The sequence below is a fragment of the Schistocerca gregaria genome, chromosome 6, assembly GCF_023897955.1.
Source record: "Schistocerca gregaria isolate iqSchGreg1 chromosome 6, iqSchGreg1.2, whole genome shotgun sequence".
In the NCBI taxonomy this organism is placed as follows: domain Eukaryota; kingdom Metazoa; phylum Arthropoda; class Insecta; order Orthoptera; family Acrididae; genus Schistocerca; species Schistocerca gregaria.
This window is the reverse complement of record NC_064925.1, coordinates 282870723-282896183: the sequence shown is the minus strand read 5'-3', so window position 1 is coordinate 282896183 and position 25461 is coordinate 282870723. Positions and strand designations below refer to the sequence as shown.

Genomic DNA, 25461 nt, shown 5'->3' with positions numbered 1-25461 from the left:
AAAGCTCGTAATTTTGTTTGTGTGTTATTTTATTGTGCCTTTCTACCGGCGCTTTCCCGCTTGGTAAGTCTTGGAATCTTTGTTTTTAATGTATATATGACAATGTGCAATGAAATCAGAAAATGATAACTCAATGTTATATTATTTTCTGTGTTTTTGACCCTGCAAAACAAAACATTTTTTCCAAAAATTCAGATTGATTGCAACTCTAGCACCCAGTTCATAAGGTAGTTGTTATGTTAAGTACTTAATATTTCTAGTGTGAATAAAATGAAATATTGTTATGCTTTTGGCCAAACAATTCAGCTGTTCTGCTATCATAATTTCCATTAAATGCTCACGACAAGTGTTACCAACACACACTTCAAAGTTAGAGCATGAACAGGTCTGCATTAAGTTTTACCTACCAACACCGTGTTTTGTAAATTGCATGCAAAAGCCAATGGATAGACAGATAATTTCATCAAAGTCATATGAGATCTGTTAAAAATATTCCTGAACTTTGTCCACAAAATTTTTCTACACTTACTTTTTACTTATTGTGCCTGGCCTCCTTCAGAATGCACTCCTACACAACTGATACAGCGCTCCCAATGCCATTTCATTTCCAGAAGTAGTTGTGGTACATTTCTTGCTGGATTGTGTAAAGTTTCATCTGTGAATTTTCTTTTATCTTGTCTATCATTGCAAATCTTCCTTCTTTTAATGTTTTTTTCCAACTTTTCAATAAAAAATGTCCACAGGGACATGTCTGGAGAGTATCAAGGATGAGGTAGCATAGTGATTGTGTTTTTTGTGCAGTAGTGATGCACCAGCAGGGATGAACATGCAAGTGTGTTATCGTGATGCAAGAGCCACGAATTGTGTCCACATTTCAGCCCATTTTCTTGCAGGTGTTGCAACACATCCTGATAGTACCACTGATTAACCATTTTGTCCCTGTGTCACAAATTCATAGTGAACTAATCCTTCAAAATCAAAGAAAACTATCAGCATGACTTTGAAAGTTGACGTGATATGATGAGCCTTTCCCAACCAATTGTGAAGACTGAACCTTGGTCTCAGCATCTCAACCTGTAATTACTGCATTGCTCATCTAACTCTGCCATCTCAAAATTCGTTAACTGTGCGACAAGATGTCTTACTCAGTACAGCACTGAACAATAACTAAAAGACACACAACAATGAAATTTCTGGTAGTTACACATTAAACACAGGTGTGTGCAGGGATGCCAACTGTATTTCACTCCAATATACCATTGTTGCAAAATTATAAATGTTCTGTAATTTTTTGAACAGACCTCGTACTAGGAATGAAAAGCTTACACTTTTTTGGGATGTTAAACAAGTCAATTACAACTGTATCTTTTGCCTTGATTTCCTCGTGAAACAATTCTTTTCAGTTATTGTTTTATATGTACACTTCTCATGGAGCCAGATGGATGATTCACTGTTTAGTTGACCCTTTGTAAGATTGGATACAAATTCCATATCATTATGGGGAAAATATGAATTCAAAAGGTTTATTGAATTGGCTAATACCAATTGACAAACACAATAGCACGACAAATTCTTTTGTTCTTCGTCTACACATTTGTGAAATTTTGTTAGCATTAGATGATTCAGTGGCTGTTTGCAATTATAAAGCATAACCTAATGTGAAATTGTACAGTTACATAATTGTGCTGTGAATCTTCATTGCTTTTTTATGAAGCAGGCTACTTATTATTATATCATTATATTAGGTGACATAGAATTAGTTAAAAATGAGGCGTAAGGTTTCTGTCATACTTACTTGAGGCATAGCCATTTTTGCCAGTCTGTCTCTTAAAGAATTTAGGGAATCCAACATAGCAATTCTGGTGTTTGACAGTGCATCGACCAAGACATGGAATGGTGGATCGGGCCCTAGGCATTCCAGGACATAATATCTAGGTGACAGGCCTGGGCTGAAGTGAGGTTGCACAAAGAGGCACACCCAGTCCAAGTCACTAGTTTCATTGCTGTACAAAAACACAACAGTTGTGATAGTAATGGTGAAGAATATCAGTAAAATTTTTATCAGAGGTGTGAACAACATGAGTCTAAAAAAAAGTATGTACAATAAATATTACATACAGCATTTAAGGGAAGTATTGATTCAGCCTTTTTTTATAAAGTAAATCAACGAAAATCAAAGCAATTATTGGGAACCTTGGAATAAAGAAATCATTGTATTGTTTTCAGTAGCTACAATGTCAACCTCATGAAAACTGAAATAAAAAAAAATAATTTGACATAAAAAATTACTCATTGTTTTAAGCTATGCTGTTCAAAAAAGAATATTATTCTAATTTTTTTTATGATGCTGGAAACTTGTTTCGTCTCTGAAGACTTTCATAAATATGTTTAATAAAAGTTAAAGTGTATCTTCTTTATCTGCCAAAGCTCCAGAAGTGCAGAAATTGGTCTAAGTGAACCAAACATATTTTGATACTTTTGTAACTACTGTAACATAGTACTTACTAGTACAGTAAACTATTTTTAGTATTTCTTCCTTTCAGATTTACTTTATTTGTGCATTCATTTATGTGTTTCATTTCTGGTCTTGTACTTTGAGCATTGTTTATTGACTTTGTAGTGAACAAGTAATTCATATGGAATGTTGATGGCTTCTTGTCACTATTAAAATCCCTAATGTGAGAGATGCCAGAATTGAAAGAATTTTGCAGAATCTGTCTACAAGGACAAGGAGAAATTTCTTGAACTGGTGTGGAGGTATGTTGATATGAATGAAACTTAGATTTTTTCATTGCTAAATGTTACAAAATAGTGCATTTCAATGGATCAAGTTGATCTGTACAAATGTTTTGTTTGTATGTTTTCTTTTATCACCCATTAATTTATTTAGTTTTGTAATGAATAAACTCAAATACTGCACTATTATGAAAGTCAATTTCTTGGCAGTGAAAATTTATCCAAAGTCAGTGAAGACCTGGAGGGATTCCACTCCATTTTCATCAGAAGGGAAGCATGTCAGTCTGTAATAAATTATGGTTTTACTTCTCTTGAAGGTGATACAAATGAAAGCCTTCTCAAAATATTTCTACTTTTGGTCATTCTGCATGAAGCATTTATATTTAATGATTACTGAATGTATCCAGTATAAACCATGCAAATTCACACAGCACATTAGCAATGTATGACTTATTATACAGCTATACAATGTGTGTAAAATGACAACATCAGTTGCATGGAAAACGCTTAAAGATGGATCAATAAATCAAATCAGGGCAAAATGCTACTGTGGCTGGAACAGTAAAGAAAGAGTACAATTGGTAACTTATGATGTGGGAAATAACTGACAAAATAGGCATATCAGAAAAGCAGCCATGGTGCGCTTTATATGAAGAATTATCAATGAAAAAATTTGCCACATTTGATGAATGCTGACAAAAAATATAATATGAGAATGATTCCTTGGCAATTGTTTGGACCATTTGAAGAAGAACAAACTGATTTTGTGTATTAATTTATTTCTGTGACTGAAATGCATATCCCTAACTCATGTTTAAAGAAAGTGGTAACCAAAGCAGATGCTGGCAGAATCCAGTGATCCTTAATCAAGGAATTTCATTCGCCCTAAATGTTATGGCTAATGCATTCTGGACTGCAAAAGAAGATACTCTTCCTACTGATTCCCATGCAAAGGTTAAAGAATTAATTGGCAATTATTGTGCAGTTCTCCTGGGTCAGCTTGATAAAAAAAAAATATGGAAAAGAGGCCTGGATTTGAAAAGGTCACTGAACCTTTCCACAGAGGCACTTTGCAGTGGGAAAATTGACAGATTTGAAATGGGAATTGCTTGAACTGATTGACTGCTGTGTTGGTTCTTGGTAAAATATTTTATACCTTATGAATGAAAACACACACAGCACTGTTGTAATAGCTGAAAGCTGGTTTTGTGAAATAAATGATAAACATTGTAGAATATTACAGCAGTGTTGTGTGTGTATTCATCCATAGTGAGGATTGCTGGAACATCCTCTTGTTCATTAGATTTGGTGCCTTCTCATTTCCACCTAAGCCACTTATAAAGAAATTTGTGACCGGAATATGTTGGGTGTTTCATGGTGAGGTTATCACAGTCAAAAATAGGCGTTTTACAGAGCTTCCAGAATCTCACTTTTGAGATAGAATCTACACACTGTGTAAACATTAGGTAAAGTTCATTGACCTAAAAGGGGATGATCTCAAACATAAGTGCAATATTTCTTGTAAAAGCACTGCCTTTCATTGCCAAACTGAGAATTTTTTCCTTGTTTGCATAAATCAGGTCAATGAACATTAACACATGAATTCATTTTTTGTCTTTTGGTGTCAAGTTTTACCTCTGTTTGTAGTAGAATAGTAGGAATGGTGACACACAAAAGATGGAGGAAAAGGAATATGTGAACTGATTGTTTGTAATTTGAATTTAAAATAAATTATTTGAAATTTACAAGCTAGTACATAAGTAAACCAACAGTATACAGTATGTTTCTGCGATGATGATATGAACTTTCTGGGATGATAGCGAAGAGCAAATGTACCAGAGATAAAGAACAGTAGCTTGATATGCTTGAATTGAAAGTTTCAAAATCAAATGTACAATCTACTGAGGTAGCTTTCACAATGGGATAGAAAAACCTATGAATCAATTACTTAGTTCTAGCACGAACTTAATATGATTCAATAAAATTACAAATCCATCACAATTTTACAGAAGTTCATTTTTATGTAAATGGTGACCAGTTTTGGACCTGTGTAATTCATTATCAAGCCATCCATATAAGTCCCACATAACACTGTGATGTGTGGACATTTGGCCACAATGCTTGTGCAGTGGTCGAGTGCAAATTACTATTTATGCATGTCCAGTGCTTAATGGTTTTTTGCTGCTTGCAACACTGAACAGTTGTACATAAATAGTATTTTTCACTCAGTGGCTCATACGAGCTGTGTGGCCAGTGAACATCCATTATGGTGTCGTGTGGGGCTTATGTGGATGGCTTGATAATGGGTTACAATGGTCTGAAACTGGTCACCATTTAAATAAAAACAAACTTCTTTGCAGCTTTGATGGTTTTGTAGTTCCACTCATGAATCATTGTCTGCACAATGTAATATACTGATCAGTTATTGCTGTAATAATTATTTATGGGCTATTGAGAGTCCTCATACTACAGTTATGTAGTACCATAAACAAACATTTGCAGTGAACTTCTGGGTGGGTACAGTCAATTATTATTTAGTAGGCATATATCTACTGTCTCCCTATTTAAAAGCAATGCTGAAAGTAGCGTTTCCAAGAGACATACTTGCTGTACTCTCGGACGACATTCCACAAGACTGCACATATTTGCATCTCCAAAATGATGGAATCCAAGCTAACTTTATACATATTGCTTATAAAAATACTGTATGCCAAACTGAAAGGTGGTTAGTGAAAGAAGTTCCTTTTTAGTGTCAATTCCGTTCACCTAGTCTGGCACCTCTTGATTTCTTTTTATGGGAGTATGTGAATACATCTGTACCTAATAATCCTCAACAAATCACAGTTTGGGTTTCAGAAGAGTTTCTCTACTGAGAATGCTATTTACATGTTCACTCAACAAATTTTACAAGCATTAAATAAAAAATACTGCCAGCTAGGATTTTCTGTGAGCTATCTAATGTCTGTGACTCTGTGAACCCTAGTATTCTCCTAGATAAATTGAAGTTTTATGGGCTTGATGATACAGCCAACCAATGGATATATCCGAGTAAAAAATGCAGAATTTTGTACTTAGTATGTGGTATCAATAGCTACGATGCCACGGTGTACGTAAAAGTTCTTAGGTTGGCACTATGACACCGACACTGATGACAGCATCCTCTAGCTGGTGCTGTGCAGCTCTACGAGTGCCGCTCCAGATTCTGCCCATTTGATTCCGAGTAGATGACCAAGAAACATTGTTCCTATTTCATAGTGGGCGAGCCACTACAGATTTTGTCTTGTAACTTGATGTACAGCTTCACAACTATGTGTTCATCTCAGCCAAAGTTAAGTAAAAGAGTTATAACCAGTACCAAAGCATTTCACCTTTTCCTGCTCGTACTCACTTCCTAGATTCGGCCTACCCTTCAGTTTACAGGAGCAGACCCATGCGCCGCCTATCCAGGCAGGATACAAAATAGTAATTTAATCAATGTAGTCCAGTGATGTAATTCTGACTGGGGATAAGTCATTTATTGGGTTCCCCAAGTCTCAGTTTTAGGTTCACTACTGTTCCTCATGTACAAAAATGATCTTCCATTTAATATACAACAAGTAGAATGAATTCTCTTTGCAGATGACACTAGTATTGTAATCATTATAATCAATCAAAGCATATTTACAGTAACATATGTAGAGACACACTTATACATGTTCTAAATTGTGTAATGCTCTGCACATAACCATGTTTAAACATTAATTTGCAATGAGAATGTAAAATCACAATTGTACATTATAATCCATGCAACTTGAAACTTACCATAACTAATCTACTGGAACTGAGGAGAATCTGCTGGGAAGAATTCTCATTTCCTGTGACACTTTCTGAATTATATTGGGGTTGTTCAAACGGATACAACAGCATTGTATGTGACTTAAGTAGAAATATTTGGAGAAGAAATGACATAGATCTCCTGAAGCCCTGTTGGGGAAACTGTATTCAAAGAAGACTGTATGGCCATTATGTTGCCACCAACATATATCCCATGTACAGATGATACAAATAAGGCCAAAGGGATTAGGGTATGCACAAAGGCACACAGTTAGTAAGTTTTCCCTCATTCAGTATGGGAATGGAATAGTAGAGAAAATCAATAACATAGATACAATGTTCCCTGTGCCATGCACTATATAGTTGCTTGTGGAGCAGATAAATACAAAAAGCAATATCATGCCTTCTCAGAAGCTGGGGAACCTCACTTTGAAACACACAGATGTTATGCCAGTAAATAAAGCTGTTGACAAGTGTGTATTTTTGATTTTTATCATAATAAGTAAATCATCATAAGATCTTCAGGTATTGATTAATGACCTTGCATTAGTGTGCTCTGAAGTTGAAAAACCTAGACAATGTTCAATGAATGGACGCCTGAGGGAAGTATATCAGTTGCAAGTACACAACTCAAAAGAGTCACAGAATATATCTATCTGGGTTAACTGATAAACATGAAACAAGATTTAAAACCAGAAGTATTACAATGAATTAAATTGGGCTGGCAAGCTTATGGGAGGCACTCTACAATTTTGAAAGCTAAGATGTCGGTTGAGCTGAAGCAATCTATTTTTGACCAACGTATATTGCCAGTAATAACTTATGGCTGCGAAACATGGACATTAAATGAGTTCATTGTTAGGAAGCTAACAGTAGCCCAAAGAGGAATGGAAAGATCAATGATGGGTTACATGAAAAAAGACAGGAAGAGAGCAATTGAAATAAGACGAACAATGAAGGTCACCGACATAATGGAAAGGGTGAATACATTGAAATGGCAGTGGGCTGATCATGTTGCTAGAACAAAAGTTGGTAGATGGCCTAAACAAGTCCTATACTGGAGCCCAATTTACCAAAAAAGACCTATAGGAAGACCACTAGCCAGATGGGACAGAGAGATTAGGAAGGCAGTGGGATTTAATTGATGACGGGAAGCTCAGGATCAGAAGAAATGGAAGATGAAACTTCCTGGCAGAGTGAAAATCTCATTCTAGAAATGGAAGATCTTACTGGGATGCTTTGTTATATGCCGACTCAAAGAGCCCACATCACTAAGTGATAGAACTGGTTTGATGATGATGTAAATTTTTGTTGATTACATTTTCTGATGAGGATTGCATGCCTCAAACTGATACCCTTCTCCATCATCCCTTCAAAATTTATACCATCATTGTGGATGTATACTGTGTATTAGGAAACAACAAGCGTGTGGAAGAAAAAAATTGAATCACTGTAAAAATATGTTATTCACACATGTTTTTCTGCAGGATACATGACTATGGAAAGAAAGGTAATACCCAGTTTTCATGAATATACCATCAAAAGTATTTCTCAATTTTCATAGCTTTTCAATTTTTAAGTAAAATGAAAACAGAAATTAAAAAAGTATTTGAGTCTGAGACCAATGAAAATTGAAAACTAACTGTATAAAATCATTCATTAAAATTATGCACAACTTTACAAGCAACTAATATAATCTTTTTCAAATAGTATCTACAGATGATGGATTTTGTAAAAGAAAAGCTGTAAGACCTCACCTTCTTGAAATAGACCTTGCTGCAGTACCATACCATTAATAAAGATGTAGTAATGTAAGATAGAATACAGCATGAACCAATTAAACTATGAAACTGTTAGGTACTGAACTGTGATGGTTTAACTTCCATAATACCAAAATAAATTTGGTGTACAGAAAATTAAGCTTTCATGTAATAAACAACAAATAATGAAGAAAGCATGAGTGACATTTAATTTATTCATTTAATTTATTACATGGGTCCTTCTTGTTCAAGCCAGTAAGGTGTTACCATTAATTGAAAAGTGAAATGTAAAGCATAATTCAGCTTCTATGAAAATGCTTCATATTAAAAAAAAGTCATGTAACTCCCATAATACTGTCTACAAAAACTTGTTAGAGTGACAGGTATATAGATGTACTTATAAATTAAAAACAAAGATTCCAAGGCTTACCAAGCAGGAAAGCGCCGGCAGACAGGCACAATGAACAAAACACACAAACACACACACAGAATTACTAGCTTTCACAACCGATGGTTGCTTCTTCAGGAAGGATAGGGTAAGACAAAAGGATGTGGGTTTTAAGGGAGAGGGTAAGGAGTCATTCCAATCCCGGGAGCGGAAAGACTTCCCTTAGGGGGAAAAAAAGGACAGGTGTACAATCGCATACAAACACACGCACACATATCCATCCGCACATACACAGTCTGTGTATGTGCGGATGGATATGTGTGCGTGTGTGTGTATGCGATTGTACACAGTCTGTGTATGTGCGGATGGATATGTGTGCGTGTGTGTGTATGCGATTGTACACCTGTCCTTTTTTTCCCCCTAAGGGAAGTCTTTCCGCTCCCGGGATTGGAATGACTCCTTACTCTCTCCCTTAAAACCCACATCCTTTCGTCTTTCCCTCTCCTTCCTGAAGAAGCAACCATCGGTTGCGAAAGCTAGTAATTCTGTGTGTGTGTTTGTGTGTTTTGTTCATTGTGCCTGTCTGCCGGCGCTTTCCCGCTTGGTAAGTCTTGGAATCTTTGTTTTTAATATATTTTTCCCATGTGGAAGTTTCTTTCTATTTTATTTACATCATCATTAAGATGTACTTATAAATATATAGATATGTATGTGTGTGAGGACAAGGGCTGGGAGGAGGATAAGGGATATGGGTTTAGAGAGTATAGCTATAATGTTATATTTATAATGTGCTCAAAGCAAAGCAAAAGTTGCAGAGGTCCTGACAAACTATAATAACTCTTTCAGAATATTCTTTTCTTTTTCATAGTAGTTCATAGTAATTTAATTAAAAATTTTGTCCTAACTTCAGAAGAGGTCACTTACAGGTTGCTACTGAGAATTATTGCAAATATATTTTGTTTACCTACTTATTTTAGATTTCATCACACTTATGAATAAAAGAATGTCAGTGGGTGGATGTCACATTTGCTTCAGATCATTGTTATAACAACACTGAGACAGATCTGCATAAAGTAACAAACAAAAGAAATTAAGTAAAAAAGGCTTAGAAAAAAGCCATTGTTTTTATTCTGTTTCAGCATAAACTACATTTGTGTGTAATAAATTAGCCAACTACTTCTACAGCTCCTCATTTAAGTTATGGGCTAACTTCTATGAATGAAGGTGGCACACAGCCATGAACAGCAGAAAAATAGACTTCTGTCAGTGTTCCAGAGGCAATTTAGCTGCATAGCTTATTCAGTGGCTGGTGGCAGTCAAAAGTGCTCTAACTACATTATGAAAAACTGAAGCTGAAACAAAGCAGATACTTCATATGTCGTATTCATTTTTTTTTACCACTTCTGCTTGTGCTTCCTCATTGGTGGTGTCTTATTCTGTCTTCCTGATGATTTTGCAGAATTGCAGGGATTCAACTCATGGTACCTTCAAATACAGACATTTAAAAAATTTACAAAATTTCTTAGCATCATTAACTTGACTCACTTGATCACATAATAAATTAAATAAATGTTGTTTCTGGTTACTCTTAAACAACATTAAAAATTTTCCATAGCGTAATATTTCTGTCAAATAACCACATTCTTCTGTTAATAATGGAACATACCACCAGAGATTTTGATGGCTTAATTAAATTTTCAGTGATCATTTCAAAATACTTTAACCCTGCAGTTACTAGCCCATTTTACAGATCAGTAGCATGGTATGATATAACTCTCATTTGGAAATTATGAAATATTTTAAGTGGGCCTGAAAATGTTGTTAAAAACCTTTTACCAACACCAGGTGCACCTCTCAAAAAAAAAAAAAAAAAAAAAAAAAAGTTAATCAACTCATTGTTGAAGGAACTATTGCTTCTCTGGCCACTACCGAATAAATGGAAGGACTGAAATGCTTGTTTGGTATACTACATCTACATCTATGCTTATAATCTGTAAACCACTGTGAGTTGCATGACAGAACACACTTCTTGTTGTACCAGTTATTAGGGATTTCGTGTGTTTTCTTTATGTGTAAAGTGTGTGAAGAATGACTGCTACAATGCCACTGTTCCCACTGTATTTACGTAGTAGAAGAAGAACTTCTTAGCTGAGATCACTATAAAAAATTTATTGTAGATAACCAGTTTTGGTAAAACTAAGTTACCATTTTCAGATTTTCATAAAGATTATTATATGTTTGTGTGTGTTTTGTTTACTTCTGATGAAGGCCTGTTTGGCTGAAATCTTACTTGCTGACAGTTTTTTTGTTGTCTATCTGTGACTCTGCATCTCTGCTATATAGTGAGTAGCCACTATCCCTTTCATAATACTGTAATTATTCCATCCTGGATTTTCCATTGTTTGATTTTGCACCATTTAGAAATCATATCAAGATTTATCTGATGATTTGTACAGGTTTTTCATTTAGGTAACTTTATCCTCTGCAAAAAGTTTGAGGTTTATTGTCTGCAAGATCATTAATACACAATATGAACAGCAGAGATGACTGTGGTGCACCTGAAGTTACTTTTACATTTGTTGATGACTCTCCAGCTAAGATAACAACATGCTGTGTCCCCTCTATCAAGGAATACTCAGTCCAGACACAAATTTCATTTGATACCTCATACCGTCATACTTTCAGTAATAGATGCAGTTGTGGTACTGAATCAAATTCTTTTCAGTAGACAGAAATTCTGCATCTACCTAACTACCTTGATCCGTAACTTTCAGGACAGCATGTGAGAAGAGTGCAAACTGGATTTCACACGATTTTTTTCTTTTTTGTGGAATCTATACTGATTGCTAAGGAGGAGCTCATTCTGTTTGAGATACATCTTTACATCTGAGCCCAGAATATGTTCTAAGATTTTAGAAGTGGATGTCAAGGATACCTAGTTTTGTGCCTCACTCCTCCTGCTGTCTTGCAGATGGATGTGACCTGTGCATTCTGCCAAGCCCAGAATATGTTCTAAGATTTTACAAGTGGATGTCAAGGATACCTAGTTTTGTGCCTCACTCCTCCTGCTGTCTTGCAGATGGATGTGACCTGTGCATTCTTCCAAGGACTAGGCACGGCTTTTTGTTGAAATGATTGTGGTTAAAAAAAATAAGCTAATTCAGCTGCAAATGTAATGATATTATTCTCTGATGCAGTCAGTAGTCAAAAGTATTTTACTAAAAAGGAAAGAGGTCCAATGCAGGAAATGTGGAGGGAGAACTTTTGGTAATAATTTGTTCTTAGTATGTTTGTGTTGTGGTGAAAATGGTCAGTGAAAGTGTCATTCTTTAGTGAACAACTCAACTCAGTACACTGCACTAGTTATCCACATGATCCAAGACAACTTTTCTCACAGTGACATTTTTTACATCCTTATTTATAATGCAGATATTATGTGAATTCACTTATATATTAATGTTGAATGCAACTGTAAAAATTATTTTCACTTACATGTTGTTATTTTCACATTGTTGCACCTATTTTTTGTTTATTTTGGAATTGGCTATATTGCCAATTATTGTGATCATTATTATTAGTATAGACATTGCTCATTGAAAAGTTTGGCAATAATAAATTAAAAATGGGTTGTAAGTGAGGACCTTTTCTGCTAAAGTATTAACACTGAAAACATTGGGATAGCTTTGCAGTAATATTTTTGGTGTCAAGTTCTTGGCTTGAAGAAGTTTGGGAAGAAGAGTTATTGTATGGGCCACATGCTTGTTAGTCATCAAAAGTTTGACTTTATGACAATGGGTTGCATTCTGAGAAGAATTGTACAGAATGTGTTACTAAACTGCGCAAAGTTCAAGTCAATGCCTGCTGTGTTTCATGTACATAAAGAGTTCCAAAACCTTGCAACTATTTTGCAATCAGGAGTATCATCCCATTAGAATAAATCTGTGCCAGAAATAACATCAAGCTGGAATGGACAATGGAAGAAGTTAATTATAGAAATACCTTATCACTAATGTCAATTTGAAAAAAAAATGCATTGATGTTTCTAATCCTTTTATCTTATTTGTTGTCAAGGTCTGACAAAATATGCTGTAAATGGATTCACAGAGGATGCTTGTGAAGTTTGCTTCATAAAATAACTTCACTGCATTATAATTTTCGAAATGGTAGAATAAGAGGCTGCCTAGAATGTGAAGATGCCAGGAAAATTTGAAATTCACTATCACAACAATACTTAATAAAGCACGTTGCAGTGTGCACTGGAACAGTGCTACAGGCTACAGCTTGAAAATGCCATTTTGGTAATGTTGTCATAGTGTGATGTGGCTACTTACCAGGGCTTGACTGTGTCAGGATGTCCAGGGGGTACCTCTGGGGGTGGGCAGGTGAGGCACTCCCATGACTTGAGTGTGCTGTTGGCATCGCCCACCCTGTAGAGGTGCCTCTCCCCAGGGACACCTTCAGGAGCTGCCACGAAATATCTGCAAATCAACATGCTTAATTAGATTCCCAATGTGAGCACATGTCTTTCCAGTTGTCATCTATACATATGTATAAGCATTGTACTACACAGTACTGACCATTATAGTGTTTGTGGCCCTCAAGCACTATCTGCGTGAAATTTGAGCCAAATTACATGGTGACTTAATCAAAAAGTTTATATTTCAGATACACTACCAAAAATGTCTATGATATGCTGAGTATTATTAGTTAGTAACACTGCCCTCACAATAGACATTTGCCAATTACAGAAATGTTTTATTTCAGCTACAGTTATTAGAAAGGAGCCATTATTGGTTAACAGCATTCAGTTTCTGTTGATTGTGCTACACCCATCAGCCACCTCAGAGGGAATCTCTTTAAGCCTGGTTTACATGAGCTACTTTCTTATCCAAATTGACTACATGTGGTGGGAGCACATCACACGCCAGCCTGTACATCAATTGCCTTTCACATTATGAGGGGATTAGCGATGTCAGTTATTGTGTCAAGTATAGAGTTTCAAAATCCTCAGTATGCTGTACTCACTCATTTTATCATAATGGATTTTGTGCTTCTTTTCCTTCTTCATCTTTATTCCACTGTTTGCTCCATCTTTGTGACACATTTCTTAAGGTTACATGTGAGCATTATACATTATCTGATCAAAAGAATCAGGAACCCACTATGTAATGCATAACTGACTACTAGATTCTACAAGGGGCATATGAAAGGAGTTAGAGAGTATTGTGTTGTCAGAAGATAAGCAGTAACAGCCAAATGGGCTGGTCAGCAACTTCAAAAATAGAGTAGTCACTGGATGTCACCTGAGCAACAACTCCATCAGGGACATTTTCAGTGCTTCTAAAACAGAGTCAACTGTTCGTGAGGTGATTGTGAAGTGGAAACGCAAAGGAATAACCACAGGTAAACCAAGATCTGGCAGACATTGTGTACTGATAGACTGAGGCAGTTTAATGGAAAGATTTGGGTTTGACAGATAGTTAAGAATGTTACCTGCCATCATGCGTAGTGCCAACACTGAACTATGGAGAAGGCAGTGTTATGGAATAGAGGTATTGTTCATGGTTAGTACATAGTCCCATTTCTGCACTTAAGAAACAGCTAAATGTTGAAGAATATGATCACATTTTACAACAAGGTGTACTTCATACCAACAGCGAAGCAGTTTTGAAATGATAAGCGTTTTTGTCAGCAATGTGAAAAGTATAGATTGCTACTCACCATAAAGATGATGTGTTAAGCTGCAGAGATGCACAACAAAAAGAGTGTTAAACAAGTAAGCTTTCAGCCAGAAGACCTTCTTCACAATTGGACAACATTCAGACATAACATTCATGCAAACACAACTGTCTCTGGCTGCTGAAGCCAGACTGTGGGCAGTTGTGCATGTTGGGAGAAGTAGTCTGGGTGCTGGGAGTAAGGAGGAGGCGGGGGTGGGGAGGGATAGCAGGGTAGGGGTGGGGGCCAGTAAAAAGCTGCTTCGGATGTGTTGGTGGAATGGAAGGCTGTGTAATGCTGGAGTGGGAACAGGAAAGGGAAGAGCTGGGTAATGGATAGGGCTGAGACCAGAAGGATTATGGGAATGGGATATATTATGGGAATAGGATATATTGCAGGGAAAGTTACCACCTGTGCAATTCAGAAAAGCTGGCATTGGCAGGAAGGATCGAGATGGCACAGGCTGTGATGCAGTCATTCAAATCAAGAACATTGTGGTGGGCAGTATGCTCAGCAACTGGTTGGTCCAGCTGTTTCTGTGCCACAGTCAGTGGCCATTCATGTAGACAGATAGCATGTTGACTGACATGCCCACATAGAACACAGCACAGTGCTTGCAGCATGACTGGTTTTCACAGGTAGCCCTACCTTTGATGAGATAGGTGATGCTTGTGACTAGATTGGAGTAGGTGTTGGTGGGAGGATTATGGGACATGTCTTGCAGCTAGGTCTATTACAAGGGCATAAGCCATGAGGCAAGGGGTTGCAAGCAGAGGTTGTGTAGGGATGGACAAGGATATTGTGTAGGTTCGGTGGGCGGTGGAAAAGCACTGTGGGAGGTGCAAGAAGAGTGGTGGGTAGAACATTTCTCATTTCAGAGCATGACAAGAAGTAGTCAAAATCCTGGTGGGGATTATGATACAGCTGCTCCAGACCTAGGTGGTTCTGAGTCAGGAGGGGAATGCTCCTTTGTGGCCAGACAGTTGGACTTTGAGAGATGGTGGGTGACGAGAGAGAAGGCACAGGAGATCCGTTTCTGTACAAGACTGGGAGGATAACTACAGTCTCTGAAGGCCTCAGTGAGACTCTTGCTATATTTTGAGAGCGACTGCTTGTCACTACAGATGTGACAGTCACAGATAGATGGGCTGTATGGAAGGGACTACTTGGTATGGAATGGGTAACTGCTGTCAAAGTCGAAGTATTGCTCATTGTTTGTAGCTTTGATAAGGGTGGAGATAGTGATGTAGACATCCTTGAGATGAAGGTCAATATCAAGGAATGTGGCATATTGTGTTTAGGAGGACGAAGTGAAGCAAATCAGGGGGATGGGGTTGGGTTCCTGGATGAATGCGGATAGGGTGTCCTCGCCTTCAATCCATATCACAAAGATATCATCAATGAATGGTTTTTTATTGGTTATGAAGGATTCCTCTGGATGGCCCATAAATAGGCTGGCATAGGATGGTGCTATGCAGATGCCCTGTGCCATACCCTTGATTTGTTGAAATGTGATGCCTCCAAAGGAGAAGCAATTGTTGGTGGGGATACAGTTGGTCATGGTGCCCAAGGAGGTTGTAGGTTTGGAATACGTCAGTTGTTGTGAAAGGTGGTGTTCAATAGCAGCAAGGCCACGGATGTCAGTGTAAAGGGAGGTGGCATCAACAGTGACGAGCAGTGCTCCGTATGGAACAGGAACTGTGAAGAGTTGGTGAAGGAAATTGTTGGTACCTTTTATATAGGAGAGTAGATTTTGTATAATAGGCTGAAGGCTTTGGTCTACTAGAGCAGAGATTCTCTCAATGGGGGCACATTAATCAGCCACAATGGGGCATCCTGGGTGGTTGGGTTTATGGACTTTGAGAAGTGTGTGGCAGGTAGGTGTGCAGAGAGTGGTAGGGGTGAGAGACTGACTCCAGGCAGAGGTTCTTGGATGGGTCTAAGGGTTTGAGGAGAGACTGGAGATCCTCCAGGATTTCTGGAATGGGGTCACTATATCAGAGATTGTAGGTGTTTGTAGGGATTCATTGGGTTGCCTATCTGCAGGCTTGAAATTACTTCGTGTGACGATAAGGAACAGATGATTTGTGTACATGTTCTGTTGCTTTTGCCCCCTAGTATTGCTCTTTGCAACTTTGCCACTACACACACACTGAGGTGACAAAGGTCATAGGACACAACAGAGATGGCTGTGTTATCACATGGACAATGTACAAGAGGGCAGTGCACTGGCAGAACTGTCATTTGTACTCAGAGGATTCGTGTGAAAAGGTTCCAGTGTCATTATGGCTGCACGGCGAAAATTAACAGACTTTAAAAGTGAAATGGTAATTGGAGTTAACACACACGGGACATCCCATTTTGCAAATCGATAGGGAATTCGATATCCTGAGATCCACAGTGTCAAGAGTGTGCCGAGAATACCAGATTCAAGCATTATTTCACACCACGGATAACACAGCAGCTGACGGCCTTCGCTTAATGACTGAGAGCAGCGGCATTTGCGTAGACTTGTCAGTGCTAACAGACAAGTAACAGAACTTGAAATAATCGTAGAAATATGGCGTTAACGGATTATTACAGTAGATGGCAGACGCGAGTGCCTTTGCTAACAGTGCATCATCACTTGCAGCGCCACACCTGGGCTCTTGATCCATAACGATTGGACTGTAGAAGACTGGAAAACCAGGGTCTGGGCAAAAGTGTCCCGATTTTAGTTAGTAAGAGCTGATGGTAGAGTTCAAGTGTGGCGCAGACCCCTCGGAACCGTGGTACCAAGATGCCAGCAAGGCACTTCGTAAGCTGATGTTGTCTCCATAATAGCATGGGGTGTGCTTCCATGGAATGGACTAGGTCCTTTGGAGCAACTGAACCAATCATTGACTGGAAATTGTTATGTTTACCTACTTGGAGACCGTTTGCAGCAATTCATGGACTTAATGTTACCAAATAACGAAGGAATTTGTATGGATGACAGTGTGCCCTGTCAGCAGGTCACAATTGTGTGTGATTGTTTTGAAGAAAGTTTTGGACAGTTTGAGCTAGTGATTTTTCCACCCAGCGAACATTTATGAGACATAATAGAGAGGTCAGTTTCTGCACAAAATCCTGCACCGAACACTTTCGTATTTATGGAGAGCTATAGAGGCAGTACGTGTCAGTATTTCTTCACTTGACTTCCGACGGCTTTTTGAGTCCATGCCACGTCAAGTTACTGCACTACACCCGGCACACTACACCATACAGGACGTCCGACACGATATGAAAAGGTATTCTATGACTTTTGCCTCCTCTGCGTATTATTTATTCAAACCTCTAGAGATGTTCTACCTCTAATACGAGCGTCACTCCAAAAGAAATGCACGCTATTTTTGTAAAAATACAGTTTTAATTCTGCAAGTGTGAAAGTCTTACAGTGTGTAGATCCATCCTTCCCGGTTGTTTCCAAACTTAGTTCAACCTTTTACCGTGAGTGACGCCGTGACAGCATGTCTTGAAGATGGCTGTTACACTTGACATTCGCAAGAAGCAACGTGCTGTCATAGAATTCCTGTGCTGTGAAAACGAGACAGTGGGAAACATACACAAGAGGTTGAAAAAGGAGTTCGGAGATGCTGCTGTCGATCGCAGTACAGTTAGTCGGTGGGCAAGCAGGTTACGTGACGAAAGCGGGCACGGCAATATTGAGGATTGTCCTCGCAGCGGCAGGCCTCGTACTGCACACACTCCAGACACTGTGCAGAGAGTTAACGAATTGGTGACTGCTGACAGACGCATGACAGTGAACAGGGGAAGGAAGTGTTTTCAGCGTACTGAAAGTGTTGGCGTTAAAAAAGGTTTGTGCCAGATGGGTTTCCAGGATATTGACAGTGGCTCACAAAGAAACAAGGAAAACGGTATGCAGCGAACTTTTGGAACAGTATGAGAATGGTGGAGATGAATTTCTTGGAAGAATTGTGACAGGTGATGAAACGTGGCTCCATCATTTTTCACCGGAGATGAAGAGGCAGTCAGTGGAGTGGCATCATGCAAATTCACCAAAAATCAAAACCACACCTTCTGGTGGAAAAGTTATGGCTATGTTTTTTTTCGATTCAGAAGGACTCTTGCTTGTGGACGTCATGCCAAGTGGAACCACCATAAATTTTGATGAATATGTGAGGACCCTGAAGAAACTTCAAGCTTGACTGAGTCCTGTTCGACCACATCGGCAAAAGCAGGATGTTTTGCTGTTGGGCGACAATGTAAGGCCACATGTCAGTCAAACAACCACGAAGCGATCACAAAACTCGGATGGACAACACTGAAACACCGCCTTACAGTCCTGACCTGGCTCCATGTGACTATTATCTCTTTGGGAAACTGAAAGACTCTTTTCGTGGAACAAGGTTTGAACATGATGACTCCCTTGTGCACGCTGCCAAACAGTGGCTCCAACGCGTCGGTCCAGTATTTTGCTGGGCGGGTATACAGGCGCTGGTTCCAAGATGGCGTTAGGCAGTTGAGAGGGATGGAAATTATGTGGAGAAATGAAAATATTGTTCCTAAAGGATGTATCTACGCACTGTAAAACTTTCAAACATGTAGAATAAAAGATGGATTTAAAAAAAAGTAGTGTGCATTTCTTTTGGGGTGACCCTCGTATTTGTTGGTTTTCTGTGTGTCTCTTAGTTTTTGCACAGTCGTCTTCGGAAACCCCTGAGCTACTGACCGACAATCCTGTACGGTCAGAGCACTGGTCTGTGTGGTTGACGGGAGGCAACGTACACAAGGTGGTTCTCGTGGTCCCAGGCGGCGATACTGGTGACCTCGAAGGCGCCCTGTGTGAGCGTGGTCGCGCGCTGCGTATCCGTTTCCACCTGGACCACATGTGGGTAGCTGCCCAGGTCTGCCTCCTGCACCGGCAACACCGTCACATACGTTGAACCATCCGGGGAGAATAGGGGCGCCTCTCCAGGCTCCAGCCAAGTGCTGGACTGCTCGAGGTGCGTCTGCAACAGGGACAGAACTGGCTGAGGTTCAAGCTGTGAGAGAGGGACTTACATATGCAATGCATAATTTCAACGGTGTTCTGATAATACAAGGAGCAATCAGAAAGGTTATGTTAGAGGGCGTTACCAGAGCGTACATGAAACTTAGCACGTCTCCGATGAGAGTATACAGGGTGTTACAAAAAGGTACGGCCAAGCTTTCAGGAAACATTCCTCACACACAAATAAAGAAAAGAAGGAAGGTAATGTTGATTTCGGTGCTTGTGTTGACATTCGACTCATTGCTTTACAGTACTAGCATCAAACATATCAGTACGTAGCATCAACAGGTTAGTGTTCATCACGAACGTGGTTTTGCAGTCAGTGCAATATTTACAAATGCGGAGTTGGCAGATGCCCATTTGATTTACGGATTAGCACGGGGCAATAGCCGTGGCGCGGTACGTTTGTATCGAGACAGATTTCCAGAACCAAGGTGTCCCGACAGGAAGACGTTCGAAGCAATTGGCGGGCGTCTTAGGGAGCACGGAACATTGCAGCCTACGACTCGCGACTGGGGAAGACCTAGAACGACGAGGACACCTGCAATGGACGAGGCAATTCCTCGTGCACTTGACGATAACCCTAATGTCAGCGTCGGAGAAGTTGCTGCTGTACAAGGTAACGTTGACCGCATCACTGTATGGAGAGTGCTACGGGAGAACCAGTTGTTTCCGTATCATGTACAGCGTGTGCAGGCACTATCAGCAGCTGATTGGCCTCGACGGTACACTTCTGCGAATGGTTCATCCAACAATGTGTCAATCCTCATTGCAGTGCAAATGTTTTCTTTACGGATGGGGCTTTATTCCAACGTGACCAAATTGTAAGTTTTCACAATCAACCTGTGTGGGCTGACGAGAATCCGCACGCAGTTGTGCAATCACGTCACCAACACAGATTTTCTGTGAATCGTTTGGGCAGGCATTGTTGGTGATGTCTTGATAGGGTCCCATGTTCTTCCACCTACGCTCAATGGAGCACGTTATCATGATTTCATACGCTGCTAGAACATGTGCCTTTACAAGCACGACACAACATGTGGTTCATGCACGATGGAGCTCCTGCACATTTCAGTCGAAGTGTTCGTACGCTTCTCAACAACAGATTCGGTGACCGATGGATTGGTAGAGGCGGACCAATTCCACGGCCTCCACGCTCTCCTGACCTCAACCCTCTTGACTTTCATCTATGGGGGCATTTGAAAGCTCTTGTCTACGCAACCCCGGTACCAAATGTAGAGACTCTTCGTGCCCGTATTGTGGACGGCTGTGATACAACACGACATTCTCCAGGGCTGCATCAGCGCATCAGGGATTCCATGCGACGGAGGGTGGATGCATGTATCCTCGCTAACGAAGGACATTTCCTGTAACAAAGTGTTTGAAGTCACGCTGGTACGTTCTGTTGCTGTGTGTTTCCATTTCATGATTAATGTGATTTGAAGAGAAGTAATAAAATGAGCTCCAACATGGAAAGTAAGCATTTCCGGACACGTGTCCACATAACATATTTTCTTTCTTTGTGTGTGAGGAATGTTTCCTGAAAGTTTGGTCGTACCTTTTTGTAACACCCTGTATAAGCACCAGCATGTGGGCAAGGGTTTGTATGTCTTTCGAAAGTGCGGGCAGGAAATGCGGAAACGTGAATTGTGGCGACGATATTAACAAATTCATTCAGATAGGATCAACGTGCTGTTATTATTTTCTTGGCAGCCGAAGGACACACATCGATAGACATCCAACAGGGAATGAATAATGTAGAAGGGGGAACGTATCTATCGAAAACCAGCATTGTGGAATGGTGTGCCAAGTCCTGTGCTGGTCGCAATAGGACACAAGTCGATCTTGGTGGCCAGCCTCATCCGTTACTAGTGGGACACCCTCAAGCACCCGGCCTATAGTCCTGATCTCTCCCTACGAGTTCATCCCGCCATCTGTCCTTTAAAATAGGCCTGGAAGGGTCGACGATTCCTGTTGGACAAGAATGTGTAGCAGGCAGTTATTAACTTTTTCATACAGCAGGACCTGGTGGGTCGGTGGGGTGATTACATCAATGCTCATGCTCGTGGCTATTTTACCTCATTGCTATACCAGTTCTGTACTGTACGCCCTTTGAACGTAAACATTTTGGTCGCCTCTTAAAACAGATTCATGGAGCGCCATCAAGAAACGGCAACGTCGGCAGCATTGGCGTGCAAATCCGGCCTTCGTCACCAAAGAACAGCAGTCATGATGGGTGCACGAACCAGGTGCATGCTAGGAGAGCAACATTTTTTGAACGATCGTTGAGGAGACGCTGTTGGTAGCCCCTTGGCTCATCTGGGCAGTCACGTCTACAGTTGCACATCTAATTGCCTGTAAGCACCTCTGCGGCTATCATTCACCTCTATCATCTGTGGCCCCTCATGCACCACATTTGCCCCGACGTCAGTTTTGGATAGCGCCATATCGCCATGCAAGGTACACTTTAACCTCGGTAGAACGTGAGCAGTTTACACATTTAGCCATTTGGGAAACCCTTCTACCATTGGCCTGAAAGCCAATGATCATGCCCTTTCCGACGTCAGATATATCGCTCCGTTTCCGCACTACAGAAACGATTGCACTCTCTTCAGGAGAGTGTGGAGGCCATGGAATTGGTCCGCCTCTACCAATCCATCGGTCACCGAATTTGTTGTTGAGAAGCGTACGAAAACTTCGACTGAAATGTGCAGGAGATCCATCGTACATGAACCACATGTTGTGTCGTACTTGTAAAGGCACATGTTCTAGCAGCACAGGTAGAGTATCCCGTATGAAATCATGATAACGTGCTCCATTGAGCGTAGGTGGAAGAACATGGGGCCAAATCAAGACATTACCAACAATGCCTGCCCAAACGTTGACAGAAAATCTGTGTTGATGACGTGATTGCACAATTGCGTGCGGATTCTCGTCAGCCCACACGTGTTAATTTTGAAAATTTACAATTTGATCACATTGGAATGAAGCCCCATCCGTAAAGAGAACATTTTCACTGCAATGAGGATTGACACATTGTTGGATGAACCATTAGCAGAAGTGTACCGTCGAGGCCAATCAGCTGCTGATAGTGCCTGCACACGCTGTACATGATACGGAAACAACTGGTTCTCCCGTAGCACTTTCCATACAGTGACGTGGTCAACGTTACCTTGTACAGCAGAAACTTCTCTGACGCTGACATTAGGGTTATCGTCAATCGCACGAAGAATTCCCTCGTCCATTGCAGGTGTCCTCGTCGTTCTAGGTCATCCCCAGTCGCGAGTCATAGGCTGGAATGTTCCGTGCTCCCTAAGACGCTGATCAATTGCTTCGAACGTCTTCCTGTCGGGACATCTCCGTTCTGGAAATCTGTCTCTATACGAAAGTACCGCGCCGCGGCTATTGCCCCGTGCTAATTCATACATCAAATGGGCATCTGCCAACCCCGCATTTGTAAACATTGCACTGACTGCAGAACCACGTTTGTGATGAACACTATCCTGTTGATGCTACGTACTGATGTGCTTTATGGTAGTGTTGACATGCTACTCATTGCTCTACAGTACAAGCACCGAAGTCTTTCCTTCAATTGGGCCAACTGGCGGTGATCAGAGGAAGTACAGTCCATGCTGACGAAACTAAAATGAGCTCTAACATGGAAATTAAGCGTTTCCGGACACATGTCCACATAAAATCTTTTCTTTATTTGTGTGTGAGGAATGTTTCCTGAAAGTTTTGCCGTACCTTTTTGTAACACCTTGTATATACGACTTGGCATGAAAAATATTTACAGCAGTTCACTGCTAGAATCGCATAGATACATATGACGTCTACTATCCGTCCAGCGAGTCGGAGATGATTGTTACATAAGTAGGCCGCCTAACTGTTGGAATACTGGGAATCATCCGAACGACTTACTGAATGCTGAATCAGAGGTCAGTGGTATCGTAACATTACCTGGTGTGTTTGCTGCACTTTCTGTGTCATCGAGTAAAATGATACGACGTTCCCGTCCTGTTACGGAAGATGAGCTGCTGGGTCTTCTAAATCAAAGTGACGATAAGGACTTCATTTGCCCAATACGGTTGATGATAGTTGGATAGGTAGTGACGCCGGTGAGCCTGTAGGTAAATCCGTCACCACAAATATTCAAAATATTTGAGAACCAGCAAACATAGATCCAGATTTGGATTTTACTCCCGCTTCTCCCTCCGAAATCGAAGAAGAGTCTGAACATACGCCTGACAAATCTGCTATAAGACACAAAACAGATGACTTTAGGGGGGAACTCTATGATTTGGAACCTTACGTGTATAATTTCGATAACGATCATTCCGGTTACAAAATCGTCAATTTAGATGATAGATACTGCTTCCAAGCTTTTTTGGCCAAGAAATTGTGAAATACATAGCTGAGCAATGTAAATTATATTATGAGCACCTTTGCAGAGAAACCAGTGAAAAATCAAGAATGCGGCCTTGGAAAACCACAAACGGTGATGAAATTTACTGTTTCCTTGCTGTATATTTTCTGATGGCTCAAGTGATAAAAAATGAAATATACAATTATTGAATCAACGATCTACTCCAGTGTTTGCGCAAATCATGACAAGACATAGTAACAATGTCCCTGGAGATGATAAAACCTGGAAAATTAGGGGAATTCCGGGTCATCTAAAATAAAAATTTCCTGATACTTTCCAACCTTTTAAAAAGTGTGCATTGATAAGAATTTTATTCTCTGCAAAGTTCGTGTCCTCTTCCAACAGTACGTTCCATCCAAATGCTATAAATCTAGCATAGAGTTTTTTGTTTTGTGTAAATGGATGCTGCAACGGACGTAAAAAAAGAAATCTATTTTGTTGCAAATGCTGGAATACCTGGAAACATTGTTCTTAATTCACTAGAACTCTATCTTGGTAAAGGTCAAACACGCCATATGTTGACGGTTGGTACACTAGCCCGCGGCTATTTTCTTATTTGCATGACAAAGTGACAAATGCTTATGGAACTGTAAGGAAAAATCTTAAACCGTGTGACATCGTGTTTCTGTCAACAGAGAAACTTTTTGCCCTCAAGTGGCAGGACAAGCGCAAAGAGAGAAGGCTTTCAACTCTTAGTAAAAGCTAAATTATAGCGACTGACAAAACTGACAAATGAAGCAAAAAGAAAACCAGCTTGCAACCTGAGCCACACTGAAAACAAGCGGGCCGTCGGCGGGAGCGACATGATGCAATGTTCAGTGGAATGTATACGAAAAACTGTAAAATGATGTAGAAAAGTATTTTTTTCATTTGGTGGATCTGTCTCTGCTGAACAAGCATGCGATGTATAAAATTCAAACGTGAAGATATACACTACTGGCCATTAAAATTGCTACACCACGAAGATAACGTGTTACAGACGCGAAATTTAACCGACAGGAAGTAGATGCCGGTGGCGACACCTACAACGTGCTGACATGAGGAAAGTTTCCAACCGATTTCTCATACACAAATAGCAGTTGACTGGTATTGCCTGGTGAAACGTTGTTGTGATGCCTCGTGTAAGGAGGAGAAATGTGTATCATCACGTTTCCGACTTTGATAAAGGTCGGATTGTAGCCTATCGCGATTGAGGTTTATCGTATCGCGACCTTGCTGCTCGCGTTGGTCGAGATCCAATGACTGTTAGCAGAATATGGAGTCGGTGGGTTCAGGGGCGTAATACGGAACGCAGTGCTGGATCCAAACGGCCTCGTATCACTAGCAGTCGAGATGACAGGCATCTTATCCGCACGGCTGTAACGCACCGTGCAGCCACGTCTCGATGCCTGAGTCAACAGATGGGGACGTTTGCAGGACAACAACCATGTGCACGAACAGTTCGACGACGTTTATAGCAGCATGGACTATCAGCTGGGAGACCATGGCTGCGGTTACCCTTGACGCCTCATCACAGACAGGAGCGCCTGCGGTGGTGTACTCAACGACGAACCTGGGTGCACGAATGGCAAAACGTCATTTTTTCGGA

General features: G+C 40.2%; 1 protein-coding gene across 6 annotated transcripts in view; it reads right to left on the bottom strand.

Moving 5' to 3' along the window:
• The window catches only part of LOC126278282 (inactive dipeptidyl peptidase 10-like), a 1623672-nt gene that overhangs the window by 53611 nt on the left and 1544600 nt on the right, over positions 1-25461 (bottom strand). For 3 of the 6 annotated variants that reach the window (XM_049978288.1, XM_049978291.1, XM_049978287.1), the window contains exons 10-13: positions 19183-19406; positions 13029-13175; positions 10096-10182; positions 1796-2003 (exon numbers count right to left, since the gene is read on the bottom strand). In XM_049978288.1, the coding sequence (XP_049834245.1) occupies positions 1796-2003; positions 10096-10182; positions 13029-13175; positions 19183-19406 (666 nt within the window). The remainder of the gene's footprint in view (positions 1-1795; positions 2004-10095; positions 10183-13028; positions 13176-19182; positions 19407-25461) is intronic. The other 3 variants (XM_049978290.1, XM_049978292.1, XM_049978289.1) reach the window with 1 other exon arrangement.